At 53.3% G+C, this 21,467-nt stretch overlaps 1 protein-coding gene across 1 annotated transcript; it reads right to left on the bottom strand.

Annotated features, from left to right (window-relative positions):
• Positions 1-8,549: 8,549 nt before the first annotated feature.
• On the bottom strand, positions 8,550-20,319 carry GHRHR (growth hormone releasing hormone receptor). The gene is made up of 13 exons (XM_042927616.1): positions 20,169-20,319; positions 17,952-18,054; positions 17,727-17,834; positions 17,067-17,164; positions 15,917-16,014; positions 15,081-15,213; positions 13,691-13,844; positions 13,353-13,413; positions 12,750-12,819; positions 11,956-12,047; positions 11,260-11,389; positions 10,503-10,544; positions 8,550-8,730 (listed from the first exon to the last, which is right to left on the bottom strand). Exons 1-13 carry the CDS (start codon positions 20,223-20,225, stop codon positions 8,605-8,607), a joined length of 1,272 nt encoding a protein of 423 aa, XP_042783550.1. The 5' UTR covers positions 20,226-20,319; the 3' UTR covers positions 8,550-8,604.
• Positions 20,320-21,467: the final 1,148 nt, after the last annotated feature.

Raw genomic sequence — 21,467 nt, 5'->3', positions numbered from 1 at the left:
TGCTCCCATGGCCATCCACCCCCCCCCCCCGCCACCCCCCAGAGTCTTGGCCTCTGAGTTGAGAGGCTGAGCAGGCCTTCGGCCTTCCCAGAGGCTGCCCAGGGGCTGTTTGCTTCCACCTGACTCCCCAGGCCACGGGAGGCCCGAGGGGCCCTGCCTGGAGGAGATCTGCCGGGTGGGAGCCCAGAGCTGCTCCGTGTCAGCACCACGCCCAGCCACAGCGATGCCACCGCAGCCAGCCTTTCCCAGCCCCGTCACCATGGGAATGTGCACAGGCCTGCACTGCTTATGCAATCCTTATAAGGCGGGGAAACGGCTGCCCGTCAGTCCCACCAGCCTGACCTGCTCCAGGGGACGCCCGCAGGGAAGGTTCGTGATCTTGGGGTGCATCATCACACCTGTCACCCCCCCCCCCCAGTCTGCCACACGCGCACACACACACAGCACGCTGACTCTAGAAGGGAGGGAGGACAGGGAGGAAAGAGAAAAGCGGCCGTGGGGGCTGGGCAGAGGGGACTAGAGAAGAATTCTGACAGATGCAGGCAGCTGGCCATCCGGACACAAGTGAAAGTTCCACCACTTCGGCCCCGGGACCCAGATGTCCAGTGTCATAGAGACAGGCCAGCTACCCGATGCATCATCCCACCACTTCCCACAGCTGGAGCCCCGAAGAGAGAAGGAAAGGCAGAGAGAGATGGAAACAGAGAGAAACAGACCGATAAGGACAGAGAGAGAGAGATAGGGAGAGGGAGAGCCAGAGAGATAGAGAGAGAGAGGAGGTGGGAAGAGGGGAGAAGGCACAGAGACACAGAGCGGGAGAGCTCAGGAAGAGAAGTAGCCACACAAGAGATTCACACAGAAGGCAGAGACAGAGCAGACTCTCAAAAAAAAAAAAAAAAAAAGGTCCAAACATGACCTGCAGCTTGTGATTTCTTGGTTTCCAGAGTCTGGCTCTACCTCTGCAGGCAGTTTTGTTCCTAATGGTTCCAGGACCTGGGCACCCTGCTGTCCCAGAGTTGGGAGGGTGAGATCCACCACAGGACCACCCGGCTGGACACACTAGGCTTCCAGAGGGTGGGAGCAAGTGCCTGGATCTTTCGGTGTCCCCCTGCCACCTGCCTGGGGGCCTCTGCACCTGCAACCTCGTCTTGGATCTCTGTCCAACTGGTCCCCTGCTCCCCACTCAGCGTCACCCTACCCCTACCTGGGCCCCCTCTGTAATCACAGGAGCAGTGACGCCATGGAGGGGTGGGGGCCGGGGGTGGCTCTGGGCTTAGCTGGGGGACCCCAATGCCCGAGCTACAGAGCCCTTCCTGTTGTTCCCTCCAGGGTCCTTCTCCGGACTCCCAGTAGCGTGGCCCTTCCGTTCCCGTGGGACCCATTCCACGGTGAGAAACCACACCAACAGCCACACTCATCCCCTCCAGTGCACCCACCTGGCCTGCCAGATCTCTTCTTCAACACCCCCTGCACACTGCCACCTCTCCCGCTGGCCCCCTGGTCACCAGCACAGGCCCTTGTCTGCAAATACGGTGACGTCTGAGCAAAGCCCCACCTGAATAAGCTCAACTTTGCCTTCTCTCTGCCTGGTAGTGCCCCCCAGGGAAAGTGGTGTCACTCCAAACTCCCAATATCGGGCTGGAGCTGGGCCATCAACACCGCCTGACAAGTTCATGTATTTCTTACCGACCGGCTGTCCCCACTCCTGCCACTGCTATTTCCAACCTTCTTTGTTCTCCTCAAGACCCCCACCCCCTTCCTCTCCCATCCCCCAGCAGACCTGGTGAATGTCACAGCCAGCAGACACCCCTTCCCCTGGCCAAGCCGCCGCTGCCCAGGTTCTGGACCCAGAACCTTCTCATTCCTTCTCAGTGACGAGGCTCCGTGACCTGCTGACATTCCCCACCCCGCTCCTCCCTGACTCCCGAGCCATCCAGGACCTGCTTTCAACAAAACAAAACACATGACTTGAACCCCACACAATGCTCCCACTCCCAGACCAGCCTCAGGAAAGGATATGTCTACACAGCCTGCCCCTACTTTCTCAGGCCTCAATTGCTTTCTGGCAGTGGAGAGTCCCTCTCCTGCCACATCTGCTCTGGGAGCCGCACTGCAGATCCAGACCTGCTTCTCCTCATACCGCCTGCCACCCTCTCTTCCTCGCACCCCTCTCTGTCTGGCCCCAGGACCCCCTGCTCATCCACTTTGCTTTCCTCCCACCTCTCCACCACTCCTCCACCCCTCGGGGCTCCATCTGTTCCGAGCCCCTGCCTGTCCCACCCCCGGCCCCCACCCCTCCATGGCGTCACTGCTCCTCCAACAGGTCTCGAACCCAACGTCCAGCCCAGCTCCCTTCTCAGCCCCAGCCTGCTCCTTGGCACCCAAGTGCATGTCTCATAGGCACCCCAAACCTAGCCCATACTGAGCCCCTACTCTTCCCGCTGAAATGTGCTCCTCTCTGCCACTGCCCATTCCAGAGTCTTCCCAGAAACCTCCCTTCTCCTCATGGCACGCGTTCATCCATCACTCAGTGAAACAGCTTTTGAATCTGCCCTAATTTTTCCTACCGTCGCCCCATCCCAGCCTCCATTTTCACTCTCCCCGCTTCCAGCTGAAGAATCTACCTGAAATTCAGTCTTCACAGACAAGCCAGAGGGATCATTTTTAAAAAGTCTTACCCTATATCACATACTTCCAACAGCTCTTGGGATAAAACCTCCTTAACATGGCTTTCCTGACTCTGAGTGATCTGGGCGCTGCCCACCTCCTCCTCATCTCAAGCCCTTTCATCACTATAATCCTGCCGCAGTATACTTTCTGCTTCACCCCCTAAATGCGACACTCCTTTCTACCTCAGGGCCTTTGCACAGGCTGTTTCATTTACCTTGGATTGTTATCCACTTCTTCATCTGGCCAACTCCTACCCATGGTTTTAATCTCAGCTTAGGTGTCACTTCCTCAGGAAGGCCCCCCCTTTTTTTTTTAACATCCCCAGACTAGATTTGGTCCTCCAGGTATTTGTTCTTCTGGTCCTCTCTTTCTCCCAGTATACCTGCCACCATTATTATGCAATTGTTTGAGTGGCATGATTGCCTCCCAGCACTGGACATCTGTGATGTTTGTGGCCAGCCAGCATATCCTGAATGCCCTTCCTATGTCTGAGGAGCTGGCCGCGATCTGCGGGCCCTCCCCAAAGGCAGAAGTCAGAACTGGCTCTCCCAGCCTCCCTACCATGCAGGTAGTGGGCAGGGTCAGGACCAAGGCTGTGGCCTCAGGTTCAGAAGAGAGCAACCAGAGGAAACCAGTGCCGGGTTGAAGGGAGTTTTTAGCAAGCGTGGTCCTGGAGGCATTTGGCTTTTCAGGACAGCCGCATAGTGTGTCTGGCATTCCGTCCCCAGTAGCACTGGTGTGAGCATCTGTGTCTGCTACCGAAAGAGGTGCAGTGGGGAACTCGTCACAGAATCCCCCGGTGTGGGCTGGGCACCACCACTGGCTGCCGTCCGGGGCACAGGTGGCTTCCCCAATGTCCCTGACTACATTGTGTTTCTGTTTCACTCAGCCTGAGGGGTCCTGCTGTTTGCGGTAGGGAGTCCTGAGTCGTATCCTCTCTAACCAGCCCCGAAACCTCCTGAGGAGGAACATTCTGGAGTTATTTGCCCCTGTTTTCTAGGCTCTAGCAAGGTGCCTGCTGCCTAAGCGAGTACTTCAGAAACACCTACCAAGTGAATGAATGGGCAGCCAAGAGCCCCAACAGAAACGCGCAGGAACATTCCTGGGGAAAACATACCCTGAATCTGATGCCCACCCTCCTGTCCTGTCAGACCCTTCCTTCAAGCATTGCTCCCCAAGCTGAAATCAGCCACATTCTTGCTTCCTGCTCAGCAGATAGTGGTACTTAGTCTAAGGTCTATACAACCAACCCAAGTCCCCTCCCCCAAGAAGCCTTCCCTGACTGCCCCTGCCCTCATCCACACTCTGTCCTCTGAGCTCATACATCCCCGAGAGTCTGAGTCTCACATGCCTGTTCTTACATCCAGGTTAGAGTTCATCCCTGGAGATCACCCCCAACATTCATGAGGGCTTTCTGGTGACAAGGAACCTCATTTTTGTCCTTGCCTCTGCCTCACAGTGTAAGCAAACACAGGCTGACCACAACAGGAGAAAAGTCAAAGTTCCCCCTTCCCTTTAGGAAATTCCTTTCAGGGCCTCAGGAGCAGCTCACTGGAATGAAGACCAGTGTGGGTGAGGGCAGTGTTTGATGGCAATCCCTGCCTTCCCACCCTGCACAAAACCAGGGCCCCGGGGCAACCTCCTTCTGGTCTGAACCCTGCAGAGAGACTCCAATGAGCACCGGCTCTCCTGTCTGTCTAGCACTCCCTCTTCTTATCAGCTTCGTCCTCCTCAAAACTGGAGCCCTCCCTATGCTGGCCAGACCAGAAGCACCTTCTTCCACCAGCCCCATAGGCTCACTGTGCCCCAGACCAGGCCCTGGCAGTCCTGCGCCCTGTTCCAGAGTGAGGTCCTCAGACAGGCAGCCCGGTCAGCCCAGCCAGGGTTCTCGGCTGCAGTTTTTCTGCCACCTGGTGGCCAAGTTAAGCATTGTTTTTCTCAGATCCCCTCATTCAAAGTCCCTTCTGAGCCCTCAAAAATCACCTAATGACCCTCTCCTTCCTGCTGCAGATGCAGATCCTGAGCCCTGAGAAGGGAAAGGTGTGCCAGTCAAGGAACCAGACCCAGGAACCATCACCGTAGTCCCAGTCCAGGGATCCCCCTGGTGGCAGAAGCGAGAAAAGTGGCAGGAATTTGAGGTTCCGGTTTCAACTGGAGGGAACAAGGACTAGATTTCCAGCCATGCATGAAGCCTCTAGAAAAGGGATGGAAATTCAGAGAACTGGCTTCTGCTTCTGCCACTGCTACCACCATGAAGTCACTTCTAACACCAACTGCTAACTAGCCACTAACACTAGCCCATAATTAACTGCTAACACTACTAAACTAATGACCAACACCACTAACTAACCACAAACTAACTACTAACACTGCTGACACCAGTGAAACTCCGAGAGACCACCATTTGACTATCAGGCTGACAAAGCTGTTGACGATAATAACGGGGCAGAGAAACTGTATTCACACTGCTTGTGCAAGAATGCACGGGGCCAGCCGTTCCGGGAGACAATCTGCCAATAGGAATTAAAAGACTTGGGGCACCTGGGTGGCTCAGTTGGTTGAGCATCGAACTCTGGATTTCAGCTCAGGTCATGATCTCATGGTTCGTGGGCTCGAGCCCTGCATCAGGCTGCTCGCTGACAGTATGGAGCCTGGTTGGGATTCTCTCTCTCCTCCTTTCTCTGCCCCTCCCACCCTGTCTCTCTCTTTCTCTCTCTCTCTATCTCAAAATAAATAATAAAACAAACTTTAAAAAAATAAAAAAGGACTTATCACGTGCATTGCACTGGATCAAACATTCTAGGTCTAGTTTACTCTGAAGCTTTTCTCTTTTTGAGATGCAAGGAAGTTTGTCATCACAACTATTTATTTTTAAAACTTGGGAGCCACTTGCACCAACAGAAGGTTTGCCAAATAATTATTGGTTAAACAAAGAATAATCAGATAGGCTTTACAAATTGTGTGGCCGAAACGTGTGACAAATACTCTGTAGCAACTATCCATCGGCTCATTTGTAAGTAACCTTATTAAGAGGTATTCATTCACATGTCATAAATTTCACCCTTTTCAAGTGTCCAGTTCAGTGGCTTCAGTCACAGAGGGTGAGACTGTCACCACTAGCGAATTCTACACATGTCATCACCCGTGAAAAAACCCCTTGGCCACCAGCAAGCAGTCAGTATCCACATTCCCCTCCCCCAACCCCCGGAAACCTCTAACCTCCTCTCTGTCTCTACAGATTAGTCTATTCTGGGCATCTCGCATAAATGAATCCTACAACATGGGGCCTTTCGTGACTGGCTTCTTTCACTTAGTACAATGTTTTAGGGTTCATCCATGTAGCGTGTGTCGGTTCTTCATTCCTTTTTATCATAGAATACGCCGTTTCGTTTACGCATTCAACCAAGCGATGGCCATTTGGGATTCCATCTCTTGGCGATTAGGCATAATGGGGTTCTGAGTATTTGCATACAAGTTTTTGTATAAATGTAGGCTTTCAATTTTCTTGTCTACATACCTTGGAGTGAATTCGCTGGGTCGTATGGCAACTGGACATTGGACTTCTTTTTAAGCTTATTTATTTTGAGAGAGAAAGGGAGAGCGTGAGGGGCAGAGAGAGAAAGAATCCCAAGCCTGCACCCACTGTCAATGCAGAGCCCGACACAGGGCTCAGTCTCACAAACCAAGAGATCACAACCTCAGCCGAGATCAAGTCTGACACTTAACTGACTGAACCACCCAGGCGCTCCTCAACATTGGACTCTTTGAGGCACTATCAGACTTTCCACCAAAGCAATTACTCCCACCAGCAATGTATAAGAATTCCAATCCCTCCATGTCCTGGCTAACACTTGTTGTTGGCTATTGTTTTCAGTTTAGCCGTCCTATTGGGTGGGAAATAGTATCTCAGTGTGGTTTTGATTTACAGTTTCCCAGTGAGTAGTGACATTCGGTATCTTTTTATGTGCTCACTGGCCATTTTTATATAGTATATGTTCATTTTAAGCATACAAAATACAAATTGATAAATATGGCATGATCTCAAGATGGTTCAGAAGTGCAGAGGGGGAAAAAAATCTTTTGGGAAACATACCAAAACATCAATGGTGACTATCTTTGAGTAATGAGATTATGGCTGATTTTTATTTTCTTTTTTAATCCCGTCTACATCTCTCAATGTCCTGCAATGAGTATGAACCACTTTTACGATCTGAGACTAAAGGAAGGAAGGCATGACAGGGCTCTTAGATTGGGATTCCATCTTGACATTCGTCTGACCGTAAAGGCACTGGGTAGTTGTGTATCGTGGCCAACAGCGTGACCTTGGATGTCACCTGGCTGAGTCTCCTTTCAGGGGAACCCTCATGACTTGAGGGAAGAAGGCATGCATCAGAGGAAGAATGGCAGGGGATATTGATGTAGCTAGGGAATGCTTCTTGCTGGAGACCAGGGAATAGGGCTGCTGCATTTCGCATGATAGATCTGCTGTGGGCCAACCAGGAATGGGAGAGATTTCATCCTGACCTGCAGATCCATTTCTGCCTACTCTCTGTACTCAAATCTCCCATCAGTCAACAAACATTTCCCAAGACAGCACCAGGTTCTCATTCTCCTCCCTCCCGCCAAGGAAGAGGGTGGGGGAAGGACTGACCACGAGGACGTGTTACATCAGGGGCCCTCACTTGAGTGGGGTGCAGCAGGCTATGGGCTCAGGAAGGCACTCAACAGAGAACATATGGGAAACGCCTAGAATAGAGAACACTCCACCCCAGGGAAAAATAAAGAAAGGGACCCAAACAATTTCTAGAAGAACAATCCCAAAAGGCTAACAGGCACTAGAAGAGATGCTCACACTCATTAGGTATCAGAGAAATGCAAATTAAAACAACAATGCGATGTCACTTTACGCCCATTTGACTTGCAAACATTAAAAAGCTGGGTAACGCCAAGTGTTGGTGGAGCTGCTGGTGGGGGTGCAGATTTTGCAAGCATTCTGGAACGCAATCTGGCTCTGCTTCGTCACATAAGCAAAGGCATAAGTGATGACCCCACACTTTTGCTCCTGGGTGTGTATCCCAGAGACAGGCTCACTTGTGCAAGTGTATGAGCGGACTTGCATGTGAATAGTCACCTGCAGGGTGGGAGCAGGGGAAACAGGACAGGTCACATGTGGGCGATGACACCGTATGGCACCATATGGCAGTCAGAACAAGAGACCAGATGAACACACAACAACACGAGTGGATGTCTTAAAGCATAGTGCTGAGGGGAAAATGTTAGAAGCAGGATGAAGCATATAACTGACAAAATTTATGTAAATTAAAAGTATAGACACACACACAAAATACTACATATTTTGCAAGAACACACAGAAACACAAATATTCACATTAAACACATTGGAATGTGTGCCTGTGGGAGGAGAGGGGTGGGAGTGAAGATAGAGACAAGGGAGAATAAATTTTAAGAATAAATTACACAAGAAGATGCTTGCACAGGCGAATAATGGAGACGTAACAGGAAAGAGGAATGATGAAGGTCCTTCTGCACCAGAGGCCAAACAAAGGCTGTAGACCCCTGCCCTGTGGAGGCACATATATTCACTCCAACGAACTCTTGTATCTGTCCATTTACAAGTTTATTGGCTCCTCTGGCCTTGGGTTATGGCCCAGACTCTAGCAGAAGGAATTGGAGGAGAATGGAGACGGAGGAACCAAGGAGGTCAGAGGTATAAACACAGGGACCTAGGGTCAGGTGTAGGACAAGTTTAAGAGGGTTACCCCTGCCCAGGGCTGGGCAGCAGCTGGGGTGGGGACATGGCCCAAGGGCTCTCGGGGGCACTGGTCTCTCTTGCTTCTACGGGGCGGGGGGGGGGGGGAGGCTATTGTAGCTGCCTGAGTTCAGGTGTGGACTCCAGTCACGTGATGTGGCCAGCCTAGCATACAGATGTCAACATCTTCACCCCAGAGCGGGAAGGCATCGTCCACTTGGTGAAGGCCCTCCGGGCTGGCAGCAGCTCAGGATCATGGCCATGCCACCTCCGTGAGATCTCAGTCCTCACCTCCAGGGACAAGGGAGAGGATGTTAGGAAGGCCCCACTGCTACTTCTGTGCTCCACCCCAATGGGACTGAGGGTACAGGGAGAGACCATGCAGGAGAAACAGACTTGGATTCCTGGGAGAGGAGAAGCCATGGTTGACTCAGTAGCCACTGCTAAGTATTGTCTCTGAAAGACACTACTTCCTCCTACCTGTGGATATTTCTGGCCATTCCCTTTAGCTCCTTACTCTAACTTTTAGCACTGCCTTTGGGTGGGTCCATTTAAATACATTTTCTATGGATGCTTTCTTCAGTTTCTGGTCAAATAACCACACTGTCCTCCAAGAGTGGCTTAGACCATCCCCTGCTCTGGGATTCACTCCTGCCCTTGCCCACTGAACTGAACTATGGCCCCTGGGAACCTGTCCAGAGGATATAACCTTAAAGGAGAAAAGACTCAGAGCCCCGTCTAAGGAGCTACAGGTGAGGGGACTGAGATTCCTGAAAGAAAAGCAACTGGGTGGGGGTGAGGGGCGTGGGAATCCGTATTGTCACATCTCCAAGGGGCTGTTGGAAGGCAGAGGGGGCTGAGAGGCTGTGACCCTCCTGACATTGCTAAACTTAGGCTGTAGTGAAAGACAAAAGGGAGACAGGTTTCTGTTCAACATAAAGGTGAGTTTCCCCACAGGTGCCTAACAACAGAAGAGCTATTGTTAAGTAGTAAGCTCCCCATCACTAGAGGCATGTAACTATCTGGTCTCCAACATGACTTCTTGGGACGGATCCCTTCACAGCTCTCCATGGAAGCTGCTTTCCCAGGTCCCACCAGCCTCAGCTAGGGCTGTGCCTCACCCTTTCAATGTCTGCAGGATCCATGAGCCACCACACAAAGATACTGCAGTCCTGTGTCCGCACCCAGACACCAGATAAGACTGTGTGAGACTCAGAGAGGCTGGGGTAGAAGTAAAGAGTCACAGGGGAGGGAGCCAGTCTGGGACAGAGGTGGCAGGTGGGGGGCGAGCGCTGTTCCACAGCTGCACCCAGGTCTCTGGCAGAACAGAGCCCACAGCAAATCCATGCCACCAGAGGGAGCCCATGACTCTGTCTGAGCACATAGCGGGGCCTGGCTATCCAGGGCACTCAGCTAAATTCTCCCACCTCTCCCACAAAGCAAGTCTGTCCTAAGGGACAGATGCAAGGTGCCTTCTGGGTGGGATGTTGTAATTCTCCTCTCTCTGCCATCTTTCCATATTTCTACATGTGTATCAGCACCATCTATCTATTCATGGGTATGTCTATCTCTGCTTGGTCTGTTCTTTCCATCCGTCTGTCTCTTCCAGGTGTTTCTCTCAGTATCCCCAGCTCTGCTCTCGATCATCCTCCCTGTTGCTACACCTGACTCTCTTTTCCTTGTTCCCTTTATGTCTGCCTCTGACTTTCTCTGTTTCTCGATCTCTGCTTTCTCTGTCCCTCCCAGAGCTGACTTATTCCCTCCTCCACTCTCCTTTTTGTTGTTTTAGAAACACAGAATTGGGGGATCCTTTCAGACTATCCCTGGTCCAAATGGACAGTATACTTGGTCCAGCCCAGAGAAGGGATGGATAAAGGATGTTTATAGGAAGCAATCAGGTTCAGCTTGATCTAGAAGCTCAGGACAGACTAAGCTTCACAGAGGATCACAGGAGTCAGAGTTTGGCTTGAGCTGGGATTTATAGGGCCTGGGAAGAAGAGAGTGGCCTCAGGTCTGCTGGAAGGGAAAACTCAGTGACTAATGATAGCTGGAGAGTTATATACCTCTTGGTTGAGGAAGCAATACAGGATGGCAACGATGAAGCCCTGTGGAGCCAAAGAGAAAGGGCCACATCAGAACTTGGTCTGACCACAAGGTGCCCAGAGTCTTTCTACTACCTTTTCCTGTGTCCACCCCCAGACTGTGGCCTGGGCCAGGGCTTTAGAAAAAGGGAAGGCATATGCATTCATCTCTATGTGCCGGGCACATTGTCTCATGTAATCATCAAGCAAGCCTGCCAAGACTATACTGTTGATCCTGTTTCTCTGATTTCCTTCATTTATCTATCACCCAGTATTGAGCACAGATCCTGGCACATAATAGGTGCTCAATAAGTGTTAGATGCATGGATAGATGGACAGATAAGAGGATAACAGATGCATAGGTGGAGGATGGATGGATGGATGGATGGATGGATGGATGGATGGGTGGATGGGTGGATGGATGGATGGATGGGTGGATGGATGGATAAGTGGATGGATGGATGAGTAGATGGGTAGGTGAATGGATAGATGGATGGACAATAGGTAGCTAGATGGATAAGTGGGTGAGTATAGATGGGTTCAGGGGTAGTTGGATGAATAGAGATGGATGGATGAAAGATGGACAGACAGATAGTTAAATAGATAGAGGGGTGGCTGGAAGAAAGAATAACCAGCCTAGTAGCCTTCAACCTACCATGAAGTCAATCAAACCTGTGGGCAGCACCACCTCCCTCCTGCCCAAGGACTTAGGGGGAAGAGTGCCTGTGGGGGCCCTCACCTGGAAAGAGCCCAGTCCTAATTCCAGGGGGAGGCGGATGCCCAGGCCGGCACTGTCGGGCAGAAAGTTGAAGATGACATAGTGAATTCCAAACAGCGGGATGAGGAGAAGCGTTGACTTAGAGAGACGCCTGCAGGAGAAGACGAGCCCTAGGCACCCAAGGCTGGAATAAGAAACTCCCATGTGCCCCCTGCTCACTCCCACTTCCCATCAGTTCCCCATATGGACTCTATGCACCAGGCACCCCGGATGCCTCGTCCCCAAATACACAGTGCGGTACAATGCAGGGCTTCCTTACTTCAGGACCATGGATCTTGCTGTCCTTGCTGCCAAATGCTCTCGTTTCGATTGACTCCAGTCAACATCTATGCATCTTTCAAAGTCTAGTTCAATGACCACTTCCTCCAGGAAGTCTTCCCTAACCATACCTTACCCCCATCCCCTCATCTAGAAAGGTTCTCCTTCTGCAGACTCCCATAGAAATGGATCCCAGGACTCATCAGCCCATTTGGCCTGATAACTAGCCGTTTGCCTCTCTCCTCCCTACATTGTGATCTCCTAGAAGACGGGGGCCAGATCTGATCTTTTTCTGGAAGCATGGCGAGGAGCACGGACCAGGCCAGTGAATGAAACAGAACCACACCAGCTCTCACTCCGGTTATGTCTCCGGCATCCCATCATGCACACACACGTTACCGGTACTGAGACTGGGGGTGGAGGCTGCCCTGAGCTGGCTCCAGTTTCCTCAGCAGGATGCGGATAATATTGAGGAAAAGCCCAAAGTTCACCTAGAAACAGAGGGGCAAGAAGGCAAAAGGCAAGAGTCAGGGGTGCCCCTGCTGGGATGGGGCCTCTTTGGGAATCGGAAACCCCAAATCCTTGAGACACAGGGATGTGCAGGTGGGTGGATGTATGGGTCACTGCTCTAGAGCTTGTATCCTGGAGCCTGGGAGGTCCCACGTGGAGCTCAGGGGCTGAGGAGCTCTGGGTCCCCCTCGCTCTCCAGCCCAGGGATAGAGGGTGGGAGGTTGGGCCCGGTCATTCTGCCTCCAGCATCTCCCAGGGTCTACTCTGGCACAAAGCAGGTGTCCCTCACTTTTGATAAAATTGGGGGAAATGCGCACATTCACCAAGGCCACGCAAACCGGCCCCCGATGCCCTGTTTTCAGCACAGGAGCAGGCGGTGGGTTCAGCTACAGCCCTCTTTCCACGCCCCACACCAGCCTCGCTGCGATAGTAGATGATCTACAATAGGGCCCCAAATTCACCACAACTCTGAGCTGGAAGGAGCCCAAGCACTGGTGGGGACCACCCCCCCTAGTTTTACCAATGGGATATGAGGGCCCGAGAGGGCCTCACAGAGAATCTGGCAGAGCCAGGCTGAAGAACCCAGGTATCCAGATTCCCAGCCTGGAGTCATGTTTCCTGCTGTACAGCAACCCCTCGGTGGACCCAGGGAAAATGAAGCAGAGGACGCTGGCTGAACTGACCCCAACAGAGAGGACGATGGGCCCCTTGATGATCCACCAGTAAGGGGAGCTGTCATCCAGGTCCCAGCACCTAGGAAGAGGACAGGCTAAGACTGATTGCGGGGGGGGGGGGGGGGGGGGGGGGGGGGGCTGCCAAAAATGCAGTCGCTGAAAAGCCCTTTTCTGTAGTTATCCGGCACCTTCCTCCTCTCCATGCCCTTCCAGCCTTATCTCCTCCCTCAGCCAGTTAGGCCTCCTTCCAAAGGGGTGCACCAATCCGTGCTGGGCTTACCCTATCTCTCTCCACCTAGCTGCTTCTTGCTGGCCCCAAAACTTCTCCTGTTCTAGGAGACCCCTATTTACTGTGCTTCCCAACCCCCCCCCCCAACTGCCTGAGCCCAACACCCTGAGAATCTGAGGCCCCCTTCCACCCCAGGACATGTCCCTTCCACGCTATCCACAACAGCCTACCCATCTCACACCCAAGCCTGGGAGTTCCCTGAAGGCAGGGCTGGGGTCTCCTCCTCCTCTCCCCGGCTTGGAGAACAGCCACACTGCCTGACTGTCCAGCCCACGCCCCAGGGGGACCTGGTGCCGTGTGCTGAGGTCGCCACCCACACTCACGCAACATCCTCAAAGGCCACCTTGCAACACACCCACATGCCAGTGAAGAGCAGGGGGAGCCCTGTTGGGGGGCACAGGGGAGACACAAGTAAGGAGTCTGCATCCTCGGCTTAGAGACCTGCCCCCACCTGCCACCACCACCACCAGTGACCCAGGGCACTGGGAAAGTGGGACCAGAGGAGAGCCCAGGGGCTGGGGAGCTGGCCCCTACATGCTGGAGGATTACAGGCTGTCCCTTCCCCTCTCTGGGCCTTGGGTCATCATCAGTAAGCTGAAGGGACCTTTGGATGAACTTCCTGGACATTCCCAGCCCTCCACTAGCCAGCCCTGGTGCTCACCCCAGCCAGCAAGAACCAGCCACCAGAAGGCCTTCCTTGTGCCGGGCGACTTGGAGGCTAGGAGGCAGGTCAGGTACACAGCTTCCACCAACAGCCAGCTGAAGTTGGTCATGGTGGCAAAATGGGCGGTGGCCACGGAGACCTTGCACAGAACCTGTGGGCGGGGGGCCTGGGTTCTTCAGAGCTGGGTGCCCATTGGAGCCCCTACCCCACTCAGGTCCCTCAACCGTAGGCTGCCCCAGAGGAGACGTGGTAGTATAATGTGGTGATTAAGAGCACAGATTTGGGATCTGGGTTCAAATTTACCACGTATTAGCTGGGAAACCTCCCCATAGCTCAGCTCTTCATCTGCAAGCGAGGTCAACTTCTAGAGCTGCGGCTATGGAGCACCATTCATTCCTGCAAACATACAGGCACTCACCCATGCATGCATTCATTCATTCAGTGCATGATTCGCTCTCTCAGCGCTGAGGAACACCGCCTCTGAGCTCAGATGGCCCCAGTTTGGCCCCAGTCCCGCTTGCGTACAAATGGGACTAAAATGAAAATGTAAGTAGGAAATAAAAGGTGGTAATATATGTAAAGCATTTAGTGCAATGCCTCTACCTCAGTGCTACATACGCATCTATTACGTCTGTTCTAAGTTCATTAAGGTCATTGTTGGTTTGTCCGTTTGTGCATCTGTTCATTTCTGGCAGTTTTAGTGCGCCTGGTGTGTGCTGGGCCTCCACACTGGCCCCCAGCTTCCTTTTATTTTCATTCTCCACTGCTTCTTCCACCTCCCCGCCCCCATCTGACTTCCCTAGTTCTTGGACATGCTCCTGTCTGTGAGAGTCTGTTCACCCCGGTCCCTCCATTTAACATGTCTTCCCCCTTCCCCCCAGCAGCTCCAAAGCCTTCTTCTTCCTGAAGCCCAGCTTTCAACCTCCCCTCCCCCCACTGGGTGGTCCCATAATCTGGTGCATTCTGCCCCCCCAGGCACCATGGGTGCTTCTTGAGGGAGGGACCCAGTTCCATCCAGCCCCGGGGCAGAGACACACCCAGCCACAGACAGGCACCCTAGGGGGAGGTACAAAATGAAAGGACTGGTGGGGTGACAGATGGGCTAGGTTGGAGTACAGAATAAGGCATGAAAGGGGAACCCAAAATATGGGAAATGACACGGATTGGCCCCAGGGTCCAAGAAATGGGATGGGGATTTAGAACCTGACTCTGGGGAGGGGCAGGAAGGGAGAGGGTGTTTCCTGTTCTGTGATTGGCCACGGCAGAGCCCCAGAGTCAGCCCACAGGACCAGGTGGGCTGGAGGGGCCCTCCACCCCTGCATCTAGGTCTCTAACACAGCCTTCCCTCCCCCCACCCACCCCAGCACCCTCCAGCCCCAGCTACTACAGTGGAGAAGCTGCAGTGATCCGTGTTCTCGCTGTGGAACAGGGTGGCGTCCTTCAGGAACACGGCTCCGGCCTTGAGGATAAAAGTAGCAAACAGCTGGGTGTGAATGTAGTTCCGGGGACAGTGGAGCCTCCTGGAGGGGCAAGGAGAAGGATGAGGGTGAGCATGGTGGCAGGCGAATTGAACTGACTTGGGTCAGATCGGGCTGGACTTGAGACTTCAGGGTTAGCCATGCAGGACAGCTGGCCAACCACGGCCCTAGGCTCAGCGTAGGTGAGAGGACAGAGTACCCGTCTCTGCCTTCAGGGAGCTCATAGTCTGGGGGACAGAGGCAGAAATGGCAGGAGACTGCCCAGGGGAGTCCCCTGGGTGCTCAGAGAGATGAGGTACATCCCCATGAGACAGAGAACAGCACAAGCCATGCTATGGGGCTCAGACTCTGAAGTCGGGGCTTGGGAGGGGGGCTTAAGAGGGGCAATGGTCAAAGGGTTGGAATAGTCAAGAAGGGCTCCACAGGGGAGGCCACGAGGATTCTTAAAGCAGATGGGACCTGCGCTTTGAATTTTGACGGATATAAATACATCAAGAAGAAAGCAGGTGGGCATGCCAAGCAAACAGAACAAGTTCCATAAGAGCAAAGGTGTAGCCACTGCAGTGAGCCCTCAAGTGTGAGGAGTGGATAAGAAACACTCTGGCAAAAGAAAAGGAAAAGCGGGGAATGGCCATGGTGCCTAGATCTGGGAACCTCTTGAACATGAAGGCAAGGAATGAGGTTTGGCAATGTGGACAATAGGGAGGCAGCAAAGGCTCTTGAGCAGGTGAAGACGACCGCGAACCTGAGAGCCAGCAGGATGGCGATGGCCACGAAGAGGGTCACGGCCGAGATGCTATGGCCCAGGGTATAGATGATCTTCACTGCGGAGAAGTAGGATTTCTGGGAGAGTCAAGACAGAGAAAGTCTCAGCAGCTGCACTTTCTGGGAAAGGGAGGCTTGGCAACCAAGCAGGTGAAGGCTGTCCATTCTACCCCGGAACTCCCCATCGGGGGGCAGGGGTGCCCATGAGAACCCTGGCAAGCTCTCTCCTGAAGGGAAGTGTTGGTTAAGCCCGTCTTGCACCTGACCTTCTGGTGAGACGGGGTGGGGACAGGGGTGAGATGACCAACTCTCAGTATTTCTGGGGGTGGGGAGTGGTGGGAGGGGGACAGGCAGCAGAGAAACTACATTTTCCCAAGGAATGACAAAAGCCCAAGGGGAAATGGGGCTTGTTTATCCTGCTGCCTCACCATCTTGGGCATACAACATTCCCCAAAGAAAACCACAGGGACAGCCACAGGAAAAAGTTATTTCTATGACCAAGTATTTAGATTGACCAAAGTCCAGCCTGGACACCACCACCCCCTCCCCAACATGGAGATGGAGGGTGCGGGCCAAGGGAGGGGATTAGTGACCCCTGAGGGATGCAAGCAATCAACATCCACATCTATCTTTTCATCTGAAAAATGCTCAGACTCATGCCTTCCCTTGGCTGAGGGGAAAGATATAGCGGATTGTGGGTGTGGAAGCACCTTGCAAAGGCCCCGCTCAATTCAGGCACGTGGGAAATGCACAGTACTCCACAGACTGGGCACTAGAGAAGGGAAGGAGCTTTTGCAGGACTACTAGGAGCCTTTGTTTCCCTGGAACCACTCAGAGCTCCTGTCCCGGAGGACTGGGCGTGGAGAGGGCATGCCAAAGAGAAGGCAGCCAGCCTATCTCCCACTCTGCCCTCTGCCTCCCTCTCCCCTAGCACAGGTGTCACCCTTGAGCAGATTAGCAACAGACCAGGGCTCTCTCTCTTCCAGACACTGCCATCTTCTGGAAACTGCTGTAATTAATATGCCCACCTGCTGGCTACCACGGAAATGGCGGCTTCTACAGTTGTGCAGTCCACCATCCATACAGACCTCCGTGGTGACCCTTCCTCTAAGATGCCGGGAGCCTCTTACCTCCTCAGTCAGCAGCTCTAGGGGCACAGGGCAGGCCACAGGGTAAGGTGGGAAGGGCTCAGACCAGCCAGTGATAGTGCAATCCCGCTTCACAGCCCCTGCAAGGCATGCCGAGGTGAAAACAGAAATTGGGTTAAAACTCCTACTCTCTCTCCAGGACAGGGGCAGGAGTCATGGATCATCCGGTGACCCTGGCGCAGTCTGCAAACAGCTCCTCCGAATGGCAGAGAGGGGGTAGCCTTCCCTCCAGGGGCCTGGATTCCAGGTCCAGTCCTTCCAGACTCCCCCCACTGGGCAGCTGGTAGCATCTTAGCAGTCAGACAGGCTCCGCTGCTCCCCTCCACCCCCACGGCCAGCCCTCCTGCTAACATCCAGAGAACGTTTACTCGGGGTCCGGCTCTGGGTCCAGCACTTCCATGCCGTGCTCACCAATCCTTACCCCTCATGAGGTTAATGTTCTTGTTTTCCCCAGGTCACAGGTCAGAAGCTGAGGGTCAGGAGGTTGACTGACTTGCCCAAGGTCACACGGGAAGAAGGGAAATGGTGTTCAAATCTAGATTTACTACCCCCAAAGCCAGGGATGAGCCTGCCATATTCTGGCACCACCACATGAAACCACCTCGAATCCCCCCGCCTCACCACCATGCCCAGAACCCTCACCTGGCTCTGAGCTGAAGTGAGAGAAGAAATCTGGGCAGGGGAGAGTCACCCACTCGCCAGAGCCTACCATTGGCCAGCACAGCAGTCCATCCCAGGTCCTAGGGCAGCCTAGATAGATGGGAGCAGAGCAGACTCAGGGGACAGACCCATCCAGCATTCAGAATGATGAGGCTGGAGGAGATAAAGGAGTCTAAGAAGCCACCCCCTCCCTCCCAAGCACCCTACCCAGAGTGGTGTTGGGCACCCCTTCTGCTGCTTGTAGACACAACCTCTCATCCTTTCTCAACTGGGTGATGAAGTCACACTCTGGGTGCACGTGGCCCAATACCTGTAGGAAGGAGTTAATGGGGTAGGCCAAGCCAATTAGGCGCTCCCTTTGGTTCTCTGGTGCAAATGACCTTAGGACGGAGACAAAGCCTGATTCATTTCTGTGCCCCTGCTCTTAAGCCAGGGCCTGGCTCATGGCACTTATAAGCGTACTTGGTGGAGGAGGGACAGGAAGAAGAAAGGAGGGAAGTGGGGAAGGTAGTAGGGGGGACAGGGATGAGGGGAGGGAGAGAGGAAGAAAGAAAGATGGAGGTTTAGACAGATGCTTCCCAATGTCATGTCATGGAAGTAAGTTCTGAGACACACTAAACACAAGTCTTCCGAGGATCTCACGGAGCTGGCTGAGTCAGTGCATGTATTAAGGCCTTTCCTCTTTCCCTGCACTCCTTCTCCCTGACACAGTCCTGCATAAAGTACCTTGGTAGGCTGAACGATGCCTTCCATACACACAAAAATGTCTATATGTAATCCCTGAAACCTGTGAATATGCCACCTTGCACGGCCAAAGAGATTTTGCAGCTGTGATTTAGTTAAAGATCTCAAGATGGGGAGATTATGCTGGATTATCTGGGTGGACATGAGGTCCTCATAAGAGGAGGCAGGAATGTCAGAGCCAGATAAAGAGATGTGATAATGGAAGCAGAGGGGCAGGGGTAGGGAGATGAGAGAGAGTGTGTACTTTTACCATGGGGTGCACACAGATGAGAGGAAGGAGGCTCCCTCACTGCAGAAGGGAGGGCAGTAGAAGTTACCTGCATGACAAAAAAAAAAAAGGAGGGGGATGGGCAAAATAGGTAAAGGTTAGTGGGAAATTCAGGCTTCCAGTTATGGAATGAATATCACACAGGAAGGAAAGGTATAGCACAGGGAATAAAGTCAATGGGTTATAATAGTGTTATGTGGTGACAGATGGTGAGCGCAGCATAACATAAACTTGTGAAATCACTATGTGGTGCACCTGAAACTAAGCTAAAAACTAAGGTATCATGTGTCAACTATACTTCAATTAAAAAAAAAAAGTTACCTATATTGCACCCTATACTCAGCCCTCAACAGATCAGATCCCAGTCAATGCGCAACAGCCCTAGAGGGAAGATATCGTCTTCTTTGTCACAGAAGAGACAAGTGAGGCTCAGGGAGGGTGAAGAACTTGCCTGGACCACACAGTTCCTTTCACCATGCCAGGATTCAAGCCCAAAGGCTGTGCACTTGGGGGCAGGTGCCACACTGTGCTTGGAAGGTGTGGGAGCCCCTGCACACACATGCTGTCACACGTGCACACATGTGCACACACACACACACACACACACACACAAGCCAGTGGAGGAAAAAGGAGACCTCAGCCCACCCAATACCTTGTATGTCCTGTCCTGGTCCCTGTGTCGCTTGCAGTAACTCCTAGAAAACATGCTGGGAAATCCCGGCACATTCAGGGAGGGCCCCTGTCCCCCACCCAATTCTGTAGCATATCAGTCTGCCAAACGCTTCTCCAGCCCCAGGGCGTATCAAGAGAAGAATAGTCCCCCAGAATGTAGGAGGGGAGCAGCTGTTCTCCACATACTGTTCAGGCCCACACCCTCTTAAGAGGCAGCAGCCAAATGGGAGCATGGCCCCTGGGATGCTGGGGAGAGGGAGAGGTCTGGAGATTCTGTGGAGGACTTCGGGATGGGTAGCTCAGAGAAGAGAGAACGTGGGGGAGAAGGAGAGGCCCTAACTGCCTCCCTGATTGGGAGTCATGTCTTGGGCAGACAGAGTCTCTGTGGCCCCCAGAGAGCACAGACGGGCCTGGGGGGAAACAACAGGAAGCTAATTCAGCTCAGCCAGGTTTTCATAGTCAGAGCTCCCCAGAGACAAGCAGCTGCCTGGGGAGGGAAAAGCAGGGGACGGGAGGGAGTAGCACCCATCTCAGGAGTTCTCCCAGCCACGGCCTCCGCAGCCTACTTAGTAGGAAGAAACTTGTGTGGTGGGGAAGCCAGTGGGGAGCCCCACCAGGCTCCAGCTGGACCCCCCCCCCCCCGCCACCCCCCCTCCCCCCCGGTATGGCCCTGTGGCTCTCAGGTCTGGAGCCCAGCAGGAGAGGCGGGGGGGGGGGGGGGGGGGCTACTCGCTACTCACAATTGGTAATGGACTCAGCAAGCAGAGGATGTAGGCAGTCCACACCCTGCTGTCCATGACGGGGCTAACAGGTGGCTCCCTCAGTCAGGTCGTCCTCGCTGTAAGCCTCGGGCCTCTTCCCTCCCCACTGTCCCCTGCTGCTGCTGCTGCCACAGCTTCTGCCTCCCCTACCCTGGTGGCTGTTTACACAAGCAGAAGCCAGCAAAGGGGACAGAACCAGCTAAATATTCACAGGATTGTAGGACACCATGCATAACTCAGCCCCGGCCCTGGAGGGGGCCCCCATGTCCCCAACAGGGAGGGGCTGGGCACCCCACTCCCTTCTGCTCCGTCTTTAAGTCTGCCTGTGTGCCTGTCCTAATAGCAAAGGTCCAGAGAGGTGACGGCCACAGGCACTTCTTGCCCCGGCAGGTCAATATTCTTTACCGTTTCCTCCTCTGAGCCCACAGTGGAGAGAGCACCCTCAAATGAAAGAAGCTCAGAGGAGAAGAAAACCCGGGGCCCGACGTCAGGGAGCCCTCGGTTTAGTCGGTGAGCCCAGCTTCATCCACAGGGCTGAAGGGTGGGCTCGGGGCTGTGGCGATGCAGCAGGGGTTGAGGGTAGGAATGAGCTTAGAAAAGGAAACGTGGTCATGAAGCCCCTGCACGGGCTGGCCAAGAAGGTGTCCCATCAGCAGGACCCGGCTTGTTTCCCCAGAAAGGATGCCAGCCTGGAAGGCGGGGTGGAATCTACAGACATCGAGGCTCTAGACTTTACCCGGGGGCTCGTCAGAGTCTCCAGAAGTCTTTATGGCAACAGGGGGAAATGAGCCCGAGTGGGAGGTTTGCAAGGGGATTCAAGGAGCTAGACCACCCTGAGTAGAGCAAGACAACTGTTATCAATAGCAAAAACTAGAGGACTTACCATAGCTGCTCAAATGATTTTGAACGTTTGTTACCTGGTCGTTTTTGTTATTGTTTTAGACTTTAAAACATGGAATCCCAATTGGCCAAGCTAAAGACAGTGTTCTAGGTGACACCGGATCTCGTACGGCAGCTGGGGATTTGGAAGCACGCTGTATCTCCCAGGGCCCTGAATGCCACTGTCCCTGGTGGCTCCCGACATCTGTATGCAGGTCTGCATTCCCAGAGCTTGCTGGTGACGGCAGGCCTGTTTACAGCCCAGACGCGAATCATGAATGATGAAGCCTCCCCCACCCCCGCCACGTCTAGGGTGAGGTATCATTTTACATCAGCGGGGCTTTATTTTTCCATTTGCATTCATCGCCGACACAGCGTCGAAGAAAAATATTTTGAAAA

Source organism: Panthera leo, chromosome A2 (assembly GCF_018350215.1).
Source record: "Panthera leo isolate Ple1 chromosome A2, P.leo_Ple1_pat1.1, whole genome shotgun sequence".
Classification (NCBI taxonomy): domain Eukaryota; kingdom Metazoa; phylum Chordata; class Mammalia; order Carnivora; family Felidae; genus Panthera; species Panthera leo.
The sequence above is the reverse complement of the archived record's forward strand: the minus strand, read 5'-3'. Positions and strand labels throughout refer to the sequence as shown.